The sequence below is a fragment of the Chiloscyllium plagiosum genome, unplaced genomic scaffold (genome assembly GCF_037043375.1).
Source record: "Chiloscyllium plagiosum isolate Xiang-an unplaced genomic scaffold, Cpla_swu_hap1 HiC_scaffold_14, whole genome shotgun sequence".
Taxonomy (NCBI): Eukaryota; Metazoa; Chordata; class Chondrichthyes; order Orectolobiformes; family Hemiscylliidae; genus Chiloscyllium; species Chiloscyllium plagiosum.
The window spans coordinates 38,962,967-38,981,715 of NW_028270152.1; the positions used below are offsets into that span (position 1 = coordinate 38,962,967).

The 18,749-nt window shown below is 39.5% G+C and overlaps 2 protein-coding genes across 2 annotated transcripts in view; one reads left to right on the plus strand and one right to left on the minus strand.

Annotated features, from left to right (window-relative positions):
* Positions 1-18,749, plus strand: part of appl1 (adaptor protein, phosphotyrosine interacting with PH domain and leucine zipper 1) — a 70,451-nt gene that overhangs the window by 14,672 nt on the left and 37,030 nt on the right. The window contains exons 4-11 of the mRNA XM_043708116.2: positions 2,406-2,477; positions 3,953-4,040; positions 4,664-4,705; positions 10,571-10,629; positions 10,878-11,024; positions 13,609-13,691; positions 14,713-14,871; positions 17,457-17,645. Of these exons, the coding sequence (XP_043564051.2) occupies positions 2,406-2,477; positions 3,953-4,040; positions 4,664-4,705; positions 10,571-10,629; positions 10,878-11,024; positions 13,609-13,691; positions 14,713-14,871; positions 17,457-17,645 (839 nt within the window). The remainder of the gene's footprint in view (positions 1-2,405; positions 2,478-3,952; positions 4,041-4,663; positions 4,706-10,570; positions 10,630-10,877; positions 11,025-13,608; positions 13,692-14,712; positions 14,872-17,456; positions 17,646-18,749) is intronic.
* The window catches only part of asb14a (ankyrin repeat and SOCS box containing 14a), a 293,833-nt gene continuing 278,362 nt past the window's right edge, over positions 3,279-18,749 (minus strand). The window contains exon 11 of the mRNA XM_087994324.1: positions 3,279-3,316. Coding sequence (XP_087850450.1) covers positions 3,280-3,316 — 37 coding nt within the window. The 3' untranslated portion in view covers position 3,279. The remainder of the gene's footprint in view (positions 3,317-18,749) is intronic.

Genomic DNA, 18,749 nt, shown 5'->3' on the forward strand with positions numbered 1-18,749 from the left:
TATATGTGTTGTTTTCCTGTAGACACTGGTTTGAACTTCCCCACTGACTGTTCACTCTACAGGCAGAAAACTGGCCACCAGGATTCATGAATGTCACATAGCCACAAAAAGACATATGCTGAAGGTCACCACTTTGACTAGGACAACACATTCATCCTAGGACAAGCCAAATAGAGACACGCACGATAATTCCTAGGAACATTGCATTCCAACCGGAACTCTATCAACAAACATATTGATTTGGAACCCATCTACCATCCTCTGAGAAAAAGAACCAGAAATGACATTACCAAACACCCAAAGAAACCTAAATACATAAATAGAAAGCGGGACATAACACCAGCGCCTCACCAGAGGCTCGCTGATGATGTTACCTAGGAGAAAGTGAGGACTGCAGATGCTGGAGGTCAAATTCGAGAGTGTAGTGCTGGAAAAGCACAGCAGGTCAGGCAGCATTCGAGGAGCAGGAGAATTCATGTTTCAGGCGTAAGCCCTTCCTGATGAAGGGCTTATGCCCGAAACGTTGATTCTCCTGCTCCTCAGATGCTGCCTGACCTGCTGTGCCTTTCCAGCACTACACTCTTGACTCTGATGTTACCTAGTATGGTGATGAAACACCTGAAACCAAACCTTCTAGCTCGCAAGCAAACTCGCATCCAGAACCTCAACCTGAGCTATAAATCTTTTCAAAACTTATTTATTCATTTTACATTTCTTGAATTTTCATGTATTTATATACTCCCTAATAGCATTTACTCACTGACCAATCAAATTGTGATTTTCCTGATTTTGTTTTTGTGGGCAGTCAGCTGAAATCCCAAACTCTTATCTTTTGACATTGATTTTGCACCAACTTGAAATAATTCATGTTTTCAACAATCAGATGAATAATTGCAAGGAATCTGGGATATTCCAGTACATCAGAAAGATGAATTTTATTTTTAACTATTTTGCATAGCTACTAATTTTTTAAAAAAAGTTCACTGTTGTCTCTTCATGGAGGTAAAGAATTGCGCATTATTTAGGTGCACAGTAAAATTGGTATATTTTAAGTTTGTACATTGCATAATTTCACAGTAGGCCACGATAATAGCCGAACTAGTAAAAATAAAAAGGAAAATCACCACAGTCCCAACGGACTGTGTTCTCAGAACTAGTAAATAAATGTGAAGCAGTTTATCTGCATTCTTTTCTGCCTCTCTTCAACTATGTTACAGCAGAAAATGTATTGCTTTAGTTGTGGTGAAAAGCAGTAGAAACCAGTGCATTCACATAGTTCTAATTCCAACTCACCTTTTTGTCATTATTGTATACAATAAAATCTTAACTTTAGAATTAAGAATTGCAATGTCATCTTGTCCCATTTCAGAATTTTTTTTCTTACTATTTGTTGAAGTTGTTTCTATGTTATTGTTAAAACAGCCATAGATCTCATTTCTGTACCTTTCCCAGTGGGTTCTCATGCATGTAATCTTCAAGAGAATGTTTTTGGGTTACTTAAACAGTGCCCAACCCTACTCTTTTCTAAAACTCCCCTCTAAAGAAAACACGAGGGAAATAGCGCAAATTGAATATCAAAATTTGCAACCTTCCTGGTCAGTATGGCTCATCAGACAGATAGATAGTCATTTATTGATGAAACCCTTTCTCCTCTTAGCTGGAGAATGGTGAATATAGAACGCAGGAGGATGAGAGTTCGACTTTAGCTTTGACAATCCTTGCCAGGGCGTTGTGTGTGTGAAAATATCTTCATAGTTTTTGTCTACATAATTACTGTTAGTCTCTCAATTGGGATGAATTCTTACAATAAGATGAGAAACTAGCAGTTGAAGGGCCAGACTACTGTTGCTCTAAAAGGCTAATTATGTTGTGATATTAAGGAGGACTGTGGAGCAAGTCACTTGCTGGCACAGAATTTTATACATTGTAAAGAGAATCTAAAATCACACCTTGTAAATCAATGTTTTTAAAAAGATATATCCTCATTTTAAAAACATCTTCACATATAGTTTTAATCACCACCAAGATCCTAACCCTACCCATTCACAATTACATGATATTTCATTAAATGGAATTCTTTCATGCATTAAGTGTCCTTGATGTTTATTTAAATCAAAGCTGCTTCTTATTCCAATGGTCAGAGAAAATCCAGAAATTGCATTTTCTCCTGGGGAATGATTTTGGCTTCATTATGAATAATTTTATAGGGTAGCCAAGTGGAGTGAAATAGCCAACTCTTGCTCAAAATTAAGATGTGAGTAACAGTCATTTGGTTAGGATATTAATAGTAATAAAACTTATTAAGTGAAGAAAAAAATCTAGTGATTTAAAATTTTGTTGCTTTTGACCAAAGTGAACTTATTTGGCTTTTCAATATATAAATTTTGTTTAACTTCTTTTGATAGCGTTTTCCCTTAGGTGGTGATGATGAGGTCATGACCTCCACACTACAACAATTTGCCCAAGTAATAGATGAAGTAAGTGTGAACTTAATTTGTTTCAATCACATTTCATATATCTTGGTAATAGTAATCAAACAGTAATGTTAATGGGTAATGAGTAGAATAACTCTTAATCAGTTATATATCTGATTTTGCTAACATTGACTTTTATTTTCCATAAAGAAATGTTAGAAATTTTGCAACTTCATGCAAGGGTTTAGAAAGAGACATGACAATTATAATTGAGATATTTTGAAGCAGAATATGCCTCCTAGCAAAGGTACTTGAATCCTATCAATATATTATATCCAATGGACAGATTTAGAACATAGATTTATACCAGTTACTTATTAGGATGAAAGAGCTGCCAACTATACACAAAGCTAGATTACATGTCGGACAAAACAGCTACTGGATGGGTGTTTATTAGTATATAACTCCCTTCATAATGGGATTGTGGCTGTCGTGTGTACCATGCATGGGGTGTCTTACAATAATGCACCAACTTTCCTATAATTAGCACTTTCTAAAACTGATGATTGCCTGGAAGGGCAAAGCCACCAATTGTAAAGGCCCCTCCAAACTCTGCACCATACTGACTTAAAGCTATACAAAAACCTTGGAACTCTCTTCCTAATGACATTGTGCGTGTGCCTACACCACATGGACCTCAGCAATTCAAGTAGGTGGCTCACCACCCCTTCTACAGGAAAATTGGGAATATGTGACAAATACTAATCTGCCATTGATATTCATCACATGAACGATTTTTTAAAAAGTGCAATTGACTATTCAGCAACATTTCTCTTTTTATCTTCTGAACTCTTATAAACCTACCTTAAATGACACATGTAGAACTCTCTTCAGGTAGAACCCTGCAATTTTAGAAATGTGCAAGATTTAATAAGAACATTTACTTCAATGTAATCATGTAAAATCTGGAACAATAGTGATAGGTATTTAAAGAAATATTACAGTTTTGTCCATAATATGGAAGGATCCAACACTTTTTACTTTTTTCCCCTCTTTTTAACAGGCCAGTTTCTATTCTTCCTTTAGTTCCACAGACTTGGGGCATTTTCGAGTCAGTGGTTATTCTAAATGCTTGATCTGTAGATTACATCAACTTGCTGTCTGGCTCTGCAGCATAACTTTATTCTTATCTAATGTTCATTCAGTCACATTCCACAAGAATCTGTTGATGAAGAGCAGTGATTGAAGTTCTATTTCTAGTCACCTTCACGAATTGTGGCAAATTGTACTTTACTGCCATTCCAGATGATATAAATTAATTTCATGCAGACCAGAGGTTAATAGATCTGTATGTCTCAGCTGGTATCTGAATAAAGTCAGTGAAACATTATGTTTCAGGATTCAAAAGTTAAGATATCCCCAGGTCCTTATTACTTTTGTATTATTTAAGAAGTCTGCAAATATGGAAGACGACAGAAACCTTAAAAGACTTCAGATTCTTTTTTTTTTAGAGAATGAAATGCCTTGTTGTCTTTTAGCTCAGCTCCTGCCATGCTGTACTTTCGACGCAGTTAGCTGATGCCATGATGTTTCCCATTACACAGTTTAAGGAGAAGGATTTAAAAGGTATGAAAACTGCACTCAGTGTATTTAATATAATTTAATTGCATCTCCAAATCCTTGAATAGTTATGTCTAAAAACTACCAACTTGCAAATGTTTTAAAAAGCCACATTTCTCTGTGCATTAGGTATATTTTAGGTTCGATGATCAATTATGTGCTCAGATGAAAGACTGAAGTGGAAACAAGGGGGGAAACTAGTCAAAACATTTATATGAAATCTTCTTTGCCTTTTAAGTAACCTCAAAAAAAGTCAATTATTTTAAGTATACTTTAACTTAATCAAGGTCTGAAGTTTTCACATAGCAATGGCCTACAAATAGCAATAAGATGAGTAATCAGTTGATCTATGCTATTGGTATTGTTTGAGTGGCAAACCTTGGCAAGACCAAGACAAGCAGGAAGGTGGGCCTCATTTTAATATCGTCTCTAAAAGATGTTACATCCAATAATACTGCAATCTCCCATTGCACTGAATACACTCCTACTTAAGTATGTAGCCTGAAATTTTGTAATTTAAAAAAGGGTGTTACCATAAAATTCTGCTGACAGGTATTAAATGTGATAGCAAAAATATTAGTCAAATTTGTAAGCAGTTTTTTTCAATAATATTTTTCATTTATTTTCAGAAATGCTAACCCTAAATGAAGTATTTGCTATAGCAAGTAATGGTGAGTTTAATTTCATTTATCAATATTTAAATTAGAAAAATATGGAAATTAGCCAGCAGAAGCAAAGTGCTGTGGCCAGGCTATGTTACGTAATTCATGGAATCATAGAATCCCTACAGTATGGAAGCAGGTCAGTCGGCCCAACGCGTCCACACCAACCCTCCAAAGAGCATCTTACCCACACCCACCTCCCTACCCTATGTCTGTAACTCTTCATTTCTCATGGCTAATCCACCTAACTTGCTCATCTTTGGACTGTGGGAAGAAACTGGAGCAACCAGAGGAAACCAACACAGAAAGGAGGAGAATGTGCAAATTCCACACAGACAGTTGCCAGAGGGTGGAATCGAATCTGGGACCCTGGCACTATGAGGTAGGAGTGCTAACCACTGCCATCATGCTGCCCATGTGCCCAGTTCTGGGACATCTCTGAGGAGGGGTTTTCAGGAGTGACCAGGTAATCTGATTGGCCAGCAAGTCTGACAGTACCACAGCACATGAACAGCTAAATAGTAGCTGTTGTTGATACTGATACTACAGCCAGGCTCACAGAGAAGAAAATGTAAATCATGGAGTGAGGTATGCCTGGGCTGTTGGATTGTGGAGAATTTGGAAAGCTTGGGGATAGGGAAGAGGTGAGGATCAGGGAATGGATTTTTCCTGAGTAGATGGAGTGAAGAAATTGTAGTGAATATAGGAGTTTTCCCCCAATTAACAAAAGGTGCCCCGAAGATCTGCATTTCCTCCCATCATTTTACAAACTCCAACTATATTTTGACATAGGCAATATATTATCAGTTTTTAACAAGCTCAATTGGCCCTTAATTATTTATTTATATTTAGTTGGCCAGCTGCCTCCTCGCCTCCTCACAGAGTGCTTTAGGGAACATCTCCGGGACGCCCGCACCAATCAACCCCACCGCCCCGTGGCCCAACATTTCACCTCCCCATCCCACTCTGCAGAGGACATGCAGGTCCTTGGCCTCCTCCACCGCCACTCTCTCACCACCCTTTGTACTCTTTGCTACCTTCCCCCACTCTTTTATCTGACGTATCACCTTCCTCCCCACCCTCATTCACCTATTGTACTCTTTGCTACCTTCTCCCCACCCCCACCCCCGTCCCATTTATCTCTCCACCCTGGAGTCTCCCTGCCTCCATTCCTGATGAAGGGCTTATGCCTGAAACATCGATTTTCCTGCTTCTCGGATGCTGCCTGACCTGCTTTGCTTTTCCAGCACCACTCTAATGTGGACTCTGAATTCCAGCATCTGCAATACTCACTTTTGCCATTTTCAGTGCCTACCCATCCTCTAGGAGTTTGGGAATAGGTGGGAAGGTAATGAGCTACCCACACAATTTCCCATGCCCGCATACTGAAAAACATCCCCAGTGAAGGGACACACTATCTACACATGATATTTAGTTTTCTTTTTCCATAATTTACATCCTGCACAATATTACAGACTTTAGTGATCTATAGGATAACTGTCCTCCTAATTTTGCCTGAACAAATCACAGAATGTTCACTAATATACTCTGCATATAGATTGGGAAATTAAATCAGCAATAATACCTTTCAAGGAGAAAGTTCTGGAGCGTGTACAAGATGGTTTTCTGAATTAATACGTTGAGGAACCAACTGGAGGTCAAACCATCTTAGACTGAAATTGTGTAATCATAAAAGAATAATCGCATTCTAGCTTTGCAGGGTCCCTTGGGAATAGTGCCCATAATATGACACAATTGTTAATTAAGGTGGAGAGTGGCATAGTTGATTCTGAGACTGGGATCTTGCATCTAAATAAAGGATACTATGGTGGCATGAAGTGTGAATTGGTTATGATAAATTGTGGAATGCTATTTAAAGGGAAGATGGTGACTCGGCAATGGCAAACAATTGTCCATTCCTGTCTGGCACAGAAATAAAATAGGAAAAGTGACCACTAAAAGTGATATTAGGGATAGTATTAGATCCAAGGAACAGGCATACAAATTGGCCAAGTAAAGCAGCAGCTGAAGATTTGGAACTGTTTAGATTTCTAGGAAAAAGTGAGAATTGCATTGAAGTAGATGTCTGTGTTGAGCCGGTTGCTGGAGATGGAGAGGTCCAGGAGAGGGAGGGAGGTGTCTGAGATGGTCTAGATGAACTTGAGGTCAGGGTGGAAGGTGTTCGCGAAGTTGATGAACTGATCAACCTCCTTGTGGGAGCAAGAGGTGGTGCTAATCCAGTCATTGAGATAGTGGAGGAAAAGGTGGGGAATGGTGCTGATGTAGCTGCGGAAGATGGACAGTTCCATGTACCCTTTGAAGAGGCAGGCATAGCTGGGGCCCATTCAGGTGTCCATGACTACCCTTTTGTTCAGGAGGAAGTGGGAAGATTCAAAGAAAAAATTATTGAGGGTGAGGACCAGTTCAGCCAATTGAATGAGTCTGTCGGTGGAAGGGTATGGGTTGGGTCAGCGGGAGAGGAAGGAACAGAGGACTTGGAGGCCTTCATCATGGTGGATGGATGTGTATGGGGACTGGGTGTCCATGGTGAAGAAATTGCATTGGGGGCTGGGGAATTCAAAGTCATGGAGGACTTGGAGGGCGTGGGTGGTGTCTCGAATGTATGTGGGGAGATCCTGGACCAGGGTGGACAGGACACTGTCAAGTATGTGGAAATAGGTTTGGTGGGGCCGGAGCAGGCTGAGACGATGGGTCAACCAGGGCAGTCAGGTGCAATCTGGCTAGCTGTGCTTTACCAGCACCACATTTTTGAGCTGCTTCGATTTCAGTAAAGGTGAACAAAAGAATTGAATAAGAGAGGGAAAATAGAATGGAAGAAGTGAAGAAAGTGAAGTCGCAGACCCATCTCAACGTGGTGGTCTTGACTCCGTGTGGAAGTTGTCTTCGGTTTCCAGCTCATCCAGGAGTGGCAGTCTCAGCCTGGCATGACAGTCTTCTTTAGCAGAGGCTTCTGGCCTAGTATTCCAGCAGCCTGACGTGGCAGTCTTGTACTGGTATGGGAATCTGTCCCAGGATGGCATTCTTGTCCCGGTTGCTGGTATGGGCATTCCATCATTCCTTAATCGACTTTTCCTGGACCCAGGAGCCATTAACTGAACTGTGATTAACTTTGTCTTAATTTTACTTATTTTTCATTGTTATATATGACTTATGTCATTGATGTAGGTGCTGTGGTGGGGCGATTTTATTAAACTTTTCACTGTATTTTTTGTGGAAAACTACATGTGACAATAAATTTCTGTTTTATTTTATTCTATACTTTATGGAGCTCCTGACCAGTCATGTGTTGTCTGTAAACTTGGAGATATTTTCTAGTCCTCTGATCTAAATCATTAATATATATTGTGAATGTCTGGGATCCCAAGCATTGATCCCTGTATACACCACTAGTGACTTCTTGCTACTTGAGGCAAAAAAAATGTATTTTTTGTTTCCTGTCTGTTAACCAGCCCTCTATCCATATCAGTACATTACCTAATCCTTTAATTTTACATGTTAACCTTTTACATGGCACTTATCAGAAGCCTTCTGGAAGTCCAAGTAAACCGCATCTAGTTTCCCTCCAGCAGCTCTACCAGATACATCCTCAAGAATTCCACTAGATTTGTCATATATCGTTTTCCCCCTCCTAAATCCATGCTGACTCTGTCAGATCCTGTCACTATTTGGCTCTAGCATTTTCCTCACTAATGATGTCAGGCTAACTAGTCTATAATTCCCTGATTTGTCTCTGCCTCCTTTTTTTCCAAATAGTGGGGTTACATTAGCCACCCTCCAAATCATAAGAGGTGTTCCACAGTCTGTAGAATCTTGAAAGATGACCAATAGTATCTGCTGTCATGCTCCAGTTTCCTCCCATAGTCCAAAGATGTGCATGTTAGGTGAATTGGCCAGGCTAAATTGCCCATAATGTTAGGTGCATTAGTCAGGGGTAAATACAAAGTAGGGGAATGGGTCTGTGTGGGTTACTGTTCGGAGGGTCGGTGTGGACTTGTTGGGGCGAGGGGCCTGTTTCCATACTGTAGGGAATCAAATCTAATCTAATCTAATTGATCTCTGAGGAGGCTGCAGAACTGCTTCAGTGTGATTTGGACAAATTGTTTGAGTGGTCAGGTGCATGGCACATGGAGTATAATGTGCATAGATATGTGATTTGCTCTGAATGATAAATCGGGAAGAAAGGTTTGCAATGAAATCTGGGTGTGCTCATACACCAGTCGCTAAAAGTAAACATGCAGGTGCTGCAGGCAATGGAGAAGGGAAGTGGTATGTTGGCTTTCATTGTGAGAGGGTATGAGTAGAGAAGCAGTAGTAATGGGACCACACCTTGAGCAATATGTGCAGTTTTGATCTCTTATCTGAGGAGGGATATTCTTGCTATGGGTGGAGTGCAATAGAGATGTACCAATTGATTCCTAGGCAGGATTGAACTTGGAAGAGAGATGGGGTTGGTTAGGACTATATTCACTGGAGTTGAGATTGTGTTGCTGGAAAAGCACAGCAGGTCAGGCAGCATCTGAGGAGCAGGAAAATCGATGTCTCAGACCGGAGCACTTCATCAGGAATGAGGCTGGAGCCTCTGAGTGGAGAGATAAATGGGAGGGGAGGGGAGGTTGAGGAGAAGGAAGCTGAGAATCCAATCGATGGATCAAATACCTTCTCCCCAGCCCCACCCCCCCTCCCATTTATCTTTCCAGCCTCATTCCTGATGAAGGGCTCCAGCCGGAACGTAGATTTTCCTGCTCCTCAGATTCTGCCTGACTTGCTGTGCTTTTCCAGCAACACACTCTCAACTCTGATTTCCAGCACCTGCAGACCTCACTGTCTCCTATATTCACTGGAATTAAGAAGAATAACAGGAATCTCATAGAAACCTAAAAAAATCCTAACAGGATTAGATAATGGAAATGTAGGAATGATGTTTCTGATGACTGGGTGTAAAAAACCAGGGTTCACAGTTTGAGGATATGGGGTAGGCCATTTCGGACAGAGATGAGGAATTTCTTCACCCAGAGAATGATGACTGTGTGGAATTATCTGCCACGTTGAGCGGTTGCAGTCAAAACATTGAATATATTCAAGAAGGAGTTAGGCATAGGTATGGGGGAAAAAGCAGGAACAGAAGAATGTGTTTGATCATTAGCCATGATCATTTCAATGACAGAGCAGGCCTGAAGGGCTATATTACCTATTCTTGTTCCAACTTTCCATGTTTTGGTATAGTTTTAATTTCTAGCAAGTTTTATCATCCACGTTAGACCAATTTTTGTGTTAACTCACCAGTGGACTGCTCAACTTCAGTTCAATAAGTGATTCAAACTTCTTGATTTAGAGCCCATTAAATAATGTTTTCTTTGTAGTATTTCAATAATGTTTATATCGCAAGTTGATGGGAATTTTGTACTTTATGTAGAGTGACTCCATTCAAGGTGATTGACATTCTAAGCATACTTCTCACTCATTGTTGGAATAATATGGAACAAATTGGATTCTAGGAAAATCAAATTTTTGGACAATCCCAGAAAAACCAGGTTGATCATCCTGGTGTCACTATAGGTCTTTGTTACAGGGCAACCTCGATTATTCGAACAACACGGGTGGGGAGTATTTTGTTCGGATAATCAAATGTTTGGATAACACAGTTTACCTAAGCATCGGGACTTTGAAATCTTGTTCAGATAATCTGAAATTCGGATAATCGAGTTTTCCCTATATATAGCCTCTAATGTAATTCTTGATTGAAACATTAAACAGTACGAGACTTTAACTTTTTTTAAAAGGCCCATTTATTGGGTTTAAATGTAACTAAACATTTGAAACCAATGTATATTGATTTGTTTGTTTGTTCCACAGATCTTGACATGGCTATTAACAAATACAGTAGACTATCCAAGCGGAAGGAAAATGATAAGGTTTGAGCACTATCTTTGGTTTTCAGTTCCTTAAAGAAAGAAAGCATACTTTTCTTTGCTGCATTATTTATAGCAGGCACTTTTCATATTTTTTGGACAACAAAGAGGATAGTATAGTTGGTGAAGCCTGACCATACTGACTGTAGTGCAATTGAAATAGCATGGTTAATAGAATTCAGTTTGCGCTATGTAAATGCTTTAAAAGTTTGAAAATCAAATGAGTTTTTAAAAATCTTCTTTCCAAACAGATAAAACTAGAGGCAACTGAAGATCTGTACACATCTAGAAAGAAGCAGCATCAGACCATGATGCACTATTTTTGTGCACTGAACACATTACAGTACAAGAAAAAGATTGCACTGCTAGAACCTCTCCTGGGTTATATGCAAGCTCAGGTCTGTTGGCGCAACACATTGTTTTAAATTCTTTTCAGAATTATTCTGTTAAAGTTGTAAACTTTCTAAGTAAAATACTATGGTTTCTCTTAATGCAGTTAAGGAGAAAATTAGCTTCAGTCTTTGCAGCAGCACTGTGGCTGTAGAGATTAATGGAAGGGTTTCAAGGAAGTGACTCACAATTACTACCTCAGAAACCATAAGGGATGGGCAACAAACGCTGGACCTAGCGTTACCCATATCTCACTAAAATAATGAAAAGTAATATTTGTGCCTTTTGTAGCCAACTATCACATTTGAATGCATCGAGGTTAGGTATAAAATAAGACAAGTTTAAGCTCCTTTACAGTACCAACAGCAATCCTTAGTTGCTGACTCAAAATTACAAATTTTACTATAATACTCGTGGCTAGATTTAAGTCTTTGTGAAACTTGCCAAAGTCATCCTTACTGACATCTGGACACTGGTGCCAAAATTGGGAGAGCTGTCTCACAGACTAGTCAAGCAACAGACTCTCACTTAAATACTATATCCCAGGCAACAATATCTCCACCCTTTGACATGTTCAGTTCCAGCAGCAGGAAAGACCCAGCAGAGTTGCAGACAATTGAGGGGAGTTGCCCTGGGCATCATGGAGTTTTCAAAGTTGACTCTGGACCCCATGAGGTCCCCAGCCAATGGATTTGGCTGATATCAAAAAGTAGCTGAAGGAACTGGGTAACGCAAAGCTATAGTTCCTGACAAAAAATGGCAATAATATGGAGACTTGTGTGCTCCAGAATTTTCTGTGTCTTTAGCCAAGCTATTCCAGTATAGCCACAACATTGGTATCTACATGACAAGTGGAAAATTAACCAGGTATGTCCGGTATGCAAAAAGCGAGACAACTCCAACCTGGTCAACTAATGATGGAAGGGATTTATCAGCAGTGCTGTGAAAGTAGCACTTGCTATGCAATAATCTGCTTACTGACACTCAGTTTGGATTCCACTAGGCTCAATCAGCTCCTGACCTCATTACAGTCTTGGTTCAAACATGGATAAAGAATTGAATTCTAGAATTGAAGTAAGAGTGACTGCACTTGACAACAAGTCTACATTTGACCAAGTGTGGCATCAAGGAACCCGAGCAAAACTCGTCAATGGAAATCAGGGAGCAAACTTTATGTTGGCTGGACTTATGGGGAGGCAGTGGCCTTGTGGCATTATTGATTCAGTATTTATCCAGCAACTCAGCTAATGTTCTGGGGACTTGAGTTCAAATCCCAGCATGGTAGTTGGTGGAATTTGAATTCAATAAAGGAATCTGGAATTAATGGTCTAATAGTGACCATTGTTGATTGTCAGAAAAACCCATCTGGTTCACTAACTTTCTTTTAGCAAAGGAAATCTGTCATCCTTACCAGGTCTGGCCCCCACATGACTCCAGATCCATAGAAATGTGGTTGACTCTTAATCAAAACTGGACTCTAGGTAGTCAGAGATGAGCAATAAATACTAGTGTGACTGGTGATGTCCAAATCCTATGAGTGAATGAAAATAGTCTCATCACAAAGGAAATAGTGGTTTGTTAGTCATCTCAGCCTCAGGACATCTCTGCAGGTGTTCTTTAGGTTGGTATCTAAGGCCCAACCATCCTTAGCTGCTTGAATTAATGATCTTCCCTTCATCAAAAAAGATCATAAATGTGGATGCACGAGGTTCACCATCATTCCTGAGTCCTCAGATATTGAATCAGTACATGTCCAGATGCATCTACAGGCTTGGGTTGAACTGTGGCACAAATATTACTTGCCACTTAAGTGCCAGGCAATGACCATTTCCAATAAGAGACAATCTATTCATCACCCCTTGCTTTTAGTTTCACCAAATCTCCCACCAGTCGGGTTACCATTGACCAGAAACTGAACTGGACTAGCCATGTAAATAACTGTGGTTGTAGGAGCAGGTCAGAGGCTATGAATTCTGTAGAAACTGTTCAGTCTGTACAAGACACAAGTCTGGAGTGCAGTGTAATTGATCCATTTGTCAGGATGAGCGTTGCTCCAACAACACTCAAGAAATTTGACATCATCCAGGACAGAGCAGCCTGTTTGATTAGCGCTGCAAACCACAAACATTCACTCCTCCACCATTGATGCTCAGTCACAGCAGTACGCACCATTTACAAGATGCATTGCAGAAATTCACCATGATTCAGCACTTTCCAAACCCACAATCATTACCATCCAGAAAAAGGGCAGAGAACATGAAAATCCCATCACCTGCAACGTCCTCTTAAAGCCACTCACTGTTCTGACTTGGAAGTGCGTTGCTGTTTCTTCAGTGATGTTGGGTTAAAGCCCTTACACTTTACATCCCCAACCCCTACCCCTTACCAACAGCATTTTGGGTGTATCTTGACCAAATGAACCAGTGCAGTTCAAGAAAGCAGCTTACCACCATTTTTTCAAAGGCAATGGGTTATGCGGGTAAAAATGCTGGCCCAGTCAGCCAGAGCTGCATTCTCATGAATGAATGAAAAAAATACAAATCTATGTCTGGAGTGTTTTCCACAGGCATACTAATAATTTGTGTATTTCAGATAAACTTCTTTAAGATGGGTTCTGAACACATGGTTCAACAGTTGGAAGAATTTCTGACAAATATTGGTGCCAGTGTGCAGGGGTAAGTTAAAATTACTTTATAATTGCTCTTGTTACAAGTTATATTCCTCCTTCAACTCAATCAATCTTTATATTTTCTTTATCCTTTCCAGCAGGTAATTAAAGTTCTATTTGAGCTAATAAAAAGGGGGTTATATTAATTCAGCTTTGTGTTTGCAGTATGAAAATAAGAATGAAAGGATAAAATTTGTAGTAAGGGGAGACAACGGCTTAGTGGTGTTATCACTGAGTTGCTAATCCAGAATCCCAGGTACGATGGATGCTGGAATTTGAATTCAGTAAAAATCTGGAATGACGATGATGCTAATAATTCTAAAAATGACTATGAATCCAGTGCCAATTGGGGAAGAGCCCGTCTGGTTCACTAATGTTACCTGGACTGGCTTACATATAATCCCAGACCCACAGCAATATGGCTGACTCTTAACTGCTCTCTGAACAATTCAGGATGGACAATAAATACTGGCCTAGCTGACGATGCCCATGATTGAATAAGAGTTAAATTAGCAATGCTGATTAATACTGCACTGAGATCATTGATCCATTCTGTCAGCTGTGGTTCACTAGTCAATGACCCATTTGTGGATTGGTCTAGATTGTGATTATCTAGACTTTCAAAAACACTATTGAGGTATATGCATTAATAGTCTGTTGATGTCCTTCATACACCAACGATGCATAACCCAATTTTGCTTTCCCTGGATCTGGAAAAAGTAACTGCATCTGGATATTTGTAATGCTATCTGATTCAGATAATTCCACATTTGAAACATGGTTGAGCAATTTATTTCCAGAAAACTTGTAACAATTATCTTGACATACAGAACTGAATCCTAATCTAAGGTAAAATTTGATTTACATAGTGCCCTGGGTCTTATTTCAGATAGGACTACTATAAATAGTAACGTGAAATGCATTATTGCATATAATTTTAATAAGCGATATTAGATAGTATAGGTTAAAACACCAATGGTTAAAATATTATTGAAACAATAATATCAGCTTATTTGTCTATGTTCTAGTGTCCGGAGGGAAATGGAGACTGAAGTGGAAACCATGCATCAGACCATTCAGGATCTGGAAGTAGCCAGTGATTCATTGTATCTACCTGATCCAGATACCAAAATATTCAATATCAACAGAAACCTAACCAGAAAAACTGGTTACATGAATACAAGAAAGTAAGGGTCAAGCATTGTCATGGAAATGTTTCCTTAGATTCTCAAGTATCATTGATTGCAATGTGTGAAGTTATTATCCATATACATGATGTGAAATTACAGTAAGAAACTATGCCCATTTCATGGGTAGCAAGTTGAACGGAGGTGACTTCATTTTAAGCAAACAGAAGGTATTGATATTTCCAGCAAGCAAATCTTTGTCCCGGGTGAAAATAACTTTGAACCATAGAAAAACATAAAACAGCCATTTTACTCATAGATTTTGTGCCAGGGCTTTTTCTTTCTTGCTTTTTCCTTGAGCCTGCAAGTCAAATTTAACTTTTAAGTTATTTACAGTATATATTTTTCAACAATAATCTTTATTCCTAAATAGTTGTTGATTCTGTTTTTATTTGGTCAGATATTCTAAGTCCTTTGCGTTTTGTTAATGTAGAATGATGCAGCACAGGAAGAGGCCCTTTGGCCAAATCATGTTGTCGTTTTGAACTAATCCAATCTGCCCAGATATGGTCCACCTCCCTGTCTTTTTATATATTTGTTCAACTGCTTCTTAAATGTTGCTGTTGTATTTGCTTCTACCACTTCCCCTACCAGCCTTTGTAAAGAGGAACTTTCTTCAAACATTTCCTTCTAAGCTTTCCCTCTCACTCTTTAAACCTATGCCCCTGTGACATGTCCGCTCTGGGAAAAAGACTTTTGATAATCCACTTTACTCATGCCTGTCACAATTCACTTTACCTGTGTGTCTCTCTCCCCACCCGCCCATTTATTTACATTTTACCTTTCATTGCACCTTTCACTCACTCCTTGAGTCTCCACTTTCGATGTTTCTTCTCATTGTTCTCACATCCCTAAATGCATTCCCATTATGCAATTTATCATTTTCGATGGTGTTAATCCTGTCTTTCTTGGATGAATGTGTTCATTGAATTTGAATGTTGTAATCTGTTCTCCGTGTGTTACATTGTGAGGAATAGAACACATACGATGCTTTTGCACAAAGCACTTGATTAGGCATAACATAGTAACATAGAGAATTGAACTTGGTCTCCATAATGTACAGTCAGTTCTGTTATAATGTCGTAGATTCCAAGTGACAACAATGACTGCAGATGCTGGAAACCAGAGTCTAGATTAGAGTGGTGCTGGAAAAGGGCAGCATCCAAGGAGCAGTAAAATCGACGTTTTGGGAAAAAGCCCTTCATCAGGAATACAGACAGACAGCCTGAAGGATGGAGAGATAAGTGAGAGGAGAGTGGGGGTGGGGAGTAAGTAGCATAGAGTACAATAGGTGAGTGGGGGAGGGGATGAAGGTGATAGGTTAGGGGGGAGGGGGGAGTGGATAGGTGGAAAAGATGTTAGGCAGGTAGGACAAGTCAAGGGTACAGTGCTGAGCTGGAAGTTTGGAACTGGGGTGAGGTGGGGGAAAGGGGAAATGAGGAAACTGTTGAAGTCCATATTGATGCCCTGGGGTTGAAGTGTTCCGAGGCGGAAGATGAGGCGTTCTTCCTCCAGGCGTCTGGTGGTGAGGGAGCGGCGGTGAAGGAGGCCCAGGACCTCCATGTCCTCGGCAGAGTGAGAGGGGGAGTTGAAATGTTGGGCCACAGGGCGGTGTGGTTGATTGGTGTGGGTGTCCCAGAGATGTTCCCTAAAGCGCTCTGCTAGGAGGCGTCCAGTCTCCCCAATGTAGAGGAGACCGCATCGGGAGCAACGGATACAATAAATGATATTGTAGATTCTCCCTATTCTTGTGCAATCCCGTGTTATAAGAAAATCGCGTAATAGCAGCATTATTTAAACCAATACATGCTTTAAAAGTTCGTGCTTTAGAAACAGTATCCCCAATTCTTCAATCATGTTATAGTGAATTCCTGTTAACGAAATGCACATTGTAGCAGAATGACCTGTATCTTAATTCATCACTCAGAATGTTCTTTAATACTTGAATGTGATTGTTCATTTTAGTTTTATCAACTAGTCTTTTTGGTTTGAGGTTGCCGAAGATTGCTAAAAAATAAGCACATTGAGTTAAGGGACCTTAGTCCTATTTCACATAAGAACTTACAGTAACGAGCAGAGACACTTATTCTGCGCATTGAGATCAAACCCGGGTTCCATTAGCAAAGGAGCTGTTATGATAAGGTGTTATGCCAAGCAGACCCATTTTAAAGATCTTCAGATAATTTTTGATGAACCAAATTATTATTTGCTTGATTGTCAGATTCTTCTTCACATTCTTCTTGAAAGCCAACATGCTCTTGCTAGCATTTTTTAAAAGTGGTTTTAAATCCTTTATATTATGCTAAAGCTTCTTGTTTTGATTTATCTAATTCCGAGCAGTAATTAAGGTATTTTAGGTAGCAAATACTTTTAGCATTATTTCACTTGGGGTGTTTTTTTTAAATATTAATTACGGAAATAATTACCGTACAGCTGTAGTTCATTGAAGATTTCAGCCCAAGAAATGATCATTGTGAAGTTGATTGCAAGTTAATCTGTAATAGTGGCAATGCAATGTCATATGAACTGTTAGAAAAATGCAACAGATATTCTTAAAAGTAAAACTGTGTTTATTTGGATTCTAGTAAAACCAGATTAGTATCATCTACCTGGGAAAGGCATTACTACTTTACCCAGGGTGGAAACCTGATGCGTCAAGCTCGAGGGGATGTTGCAGGAGGTCTTGTCATGGACTTGGACAACTGTACTGTTATGGCTGTGGATTGTGAGGATCGAAGATACTGCTTTCAAATCACTTCCTTTGATGGGAAAAAGTAAGTATTGTCCATATCTGTGAGCAGCTTAATTTATTGATTCCTTTGTCAAGTTCTTTACCAATGTTCTGGAATTCATATGTAAACTGCTCATTTGGTTGTGGTGCTCCTTCGCATTGTCTTCCATATTCTGTTTTTATATTTATAAAATTGGTAGCCTCGTGCAGTAGGGAAATACCTTAATCTATGGTACACTTGGTATTCCTTCCCTGCACAACCTTATTCTGCACACAAATTGACTTGAATTGGCTACTTAACTCAATAATGGTGATAATGGAATAAATGCTGTGCCATAAGATTATATATTTGATATATAGTACTGTTGCTGTTGGTCCACAGCATCTCATGGTTAGGCAATTTGGGCTATTACATCGTTTCTTAATCTGTCCAATTTAATGCTGTAGTGGAGAATTTAGTCACTATGAACGTTAGACTTTATCTTGAAAAGAGTTATAATCTGTTGACTACTGTCCATAGGCTATCGTGTCTGCCGCTCAGTGAGCACAAAAACACATTGCTACTTCATTGTATTGATTTCTTCACATTTCCAACTGTGTTCTTCAAGAATGGGCCAGCTTGATCAATGGTGGTATTTCTGAGCCACTTGGTGATTGGCATTGTAATACTGTATTTTATACAACATCGCCTACTTCAGTAATTTTATTTGACATGAAGCCAAGGTTTCATCAGATCTAGAGTGAAAGTTGCCAGCACCACTCTATTGGTAGGCCTATTCTTCTGAAACCTTAGGAGCATAATGGAAAAGCCTGGGACAAGGGATAAAATACATAATTCTGTGAATACCATTATATTGGAGCTTACTGGATTATTTTGAAGAGCAATAGCCCCGTTATTGGTGAGCAATACTTTGTAGGATTGTTTGGTTTGAGAGTACCTAAGACCTTTACAGATACAGTGTCTGAATGAATCACATGCATCTCACAGCAACTTCAGAGCATCAGTTTAAAAGTTTTTTAAAATGTAATTGTTTGTTGTTTTGACAATTACTTTAACATTTGCTGTTTTCTAGCATTTCTCACAAGCATCCAAAGAGACAGATAGGGCCTTGGTTTAGTATTTCACAAAAAGACTCTTCTGTGCATT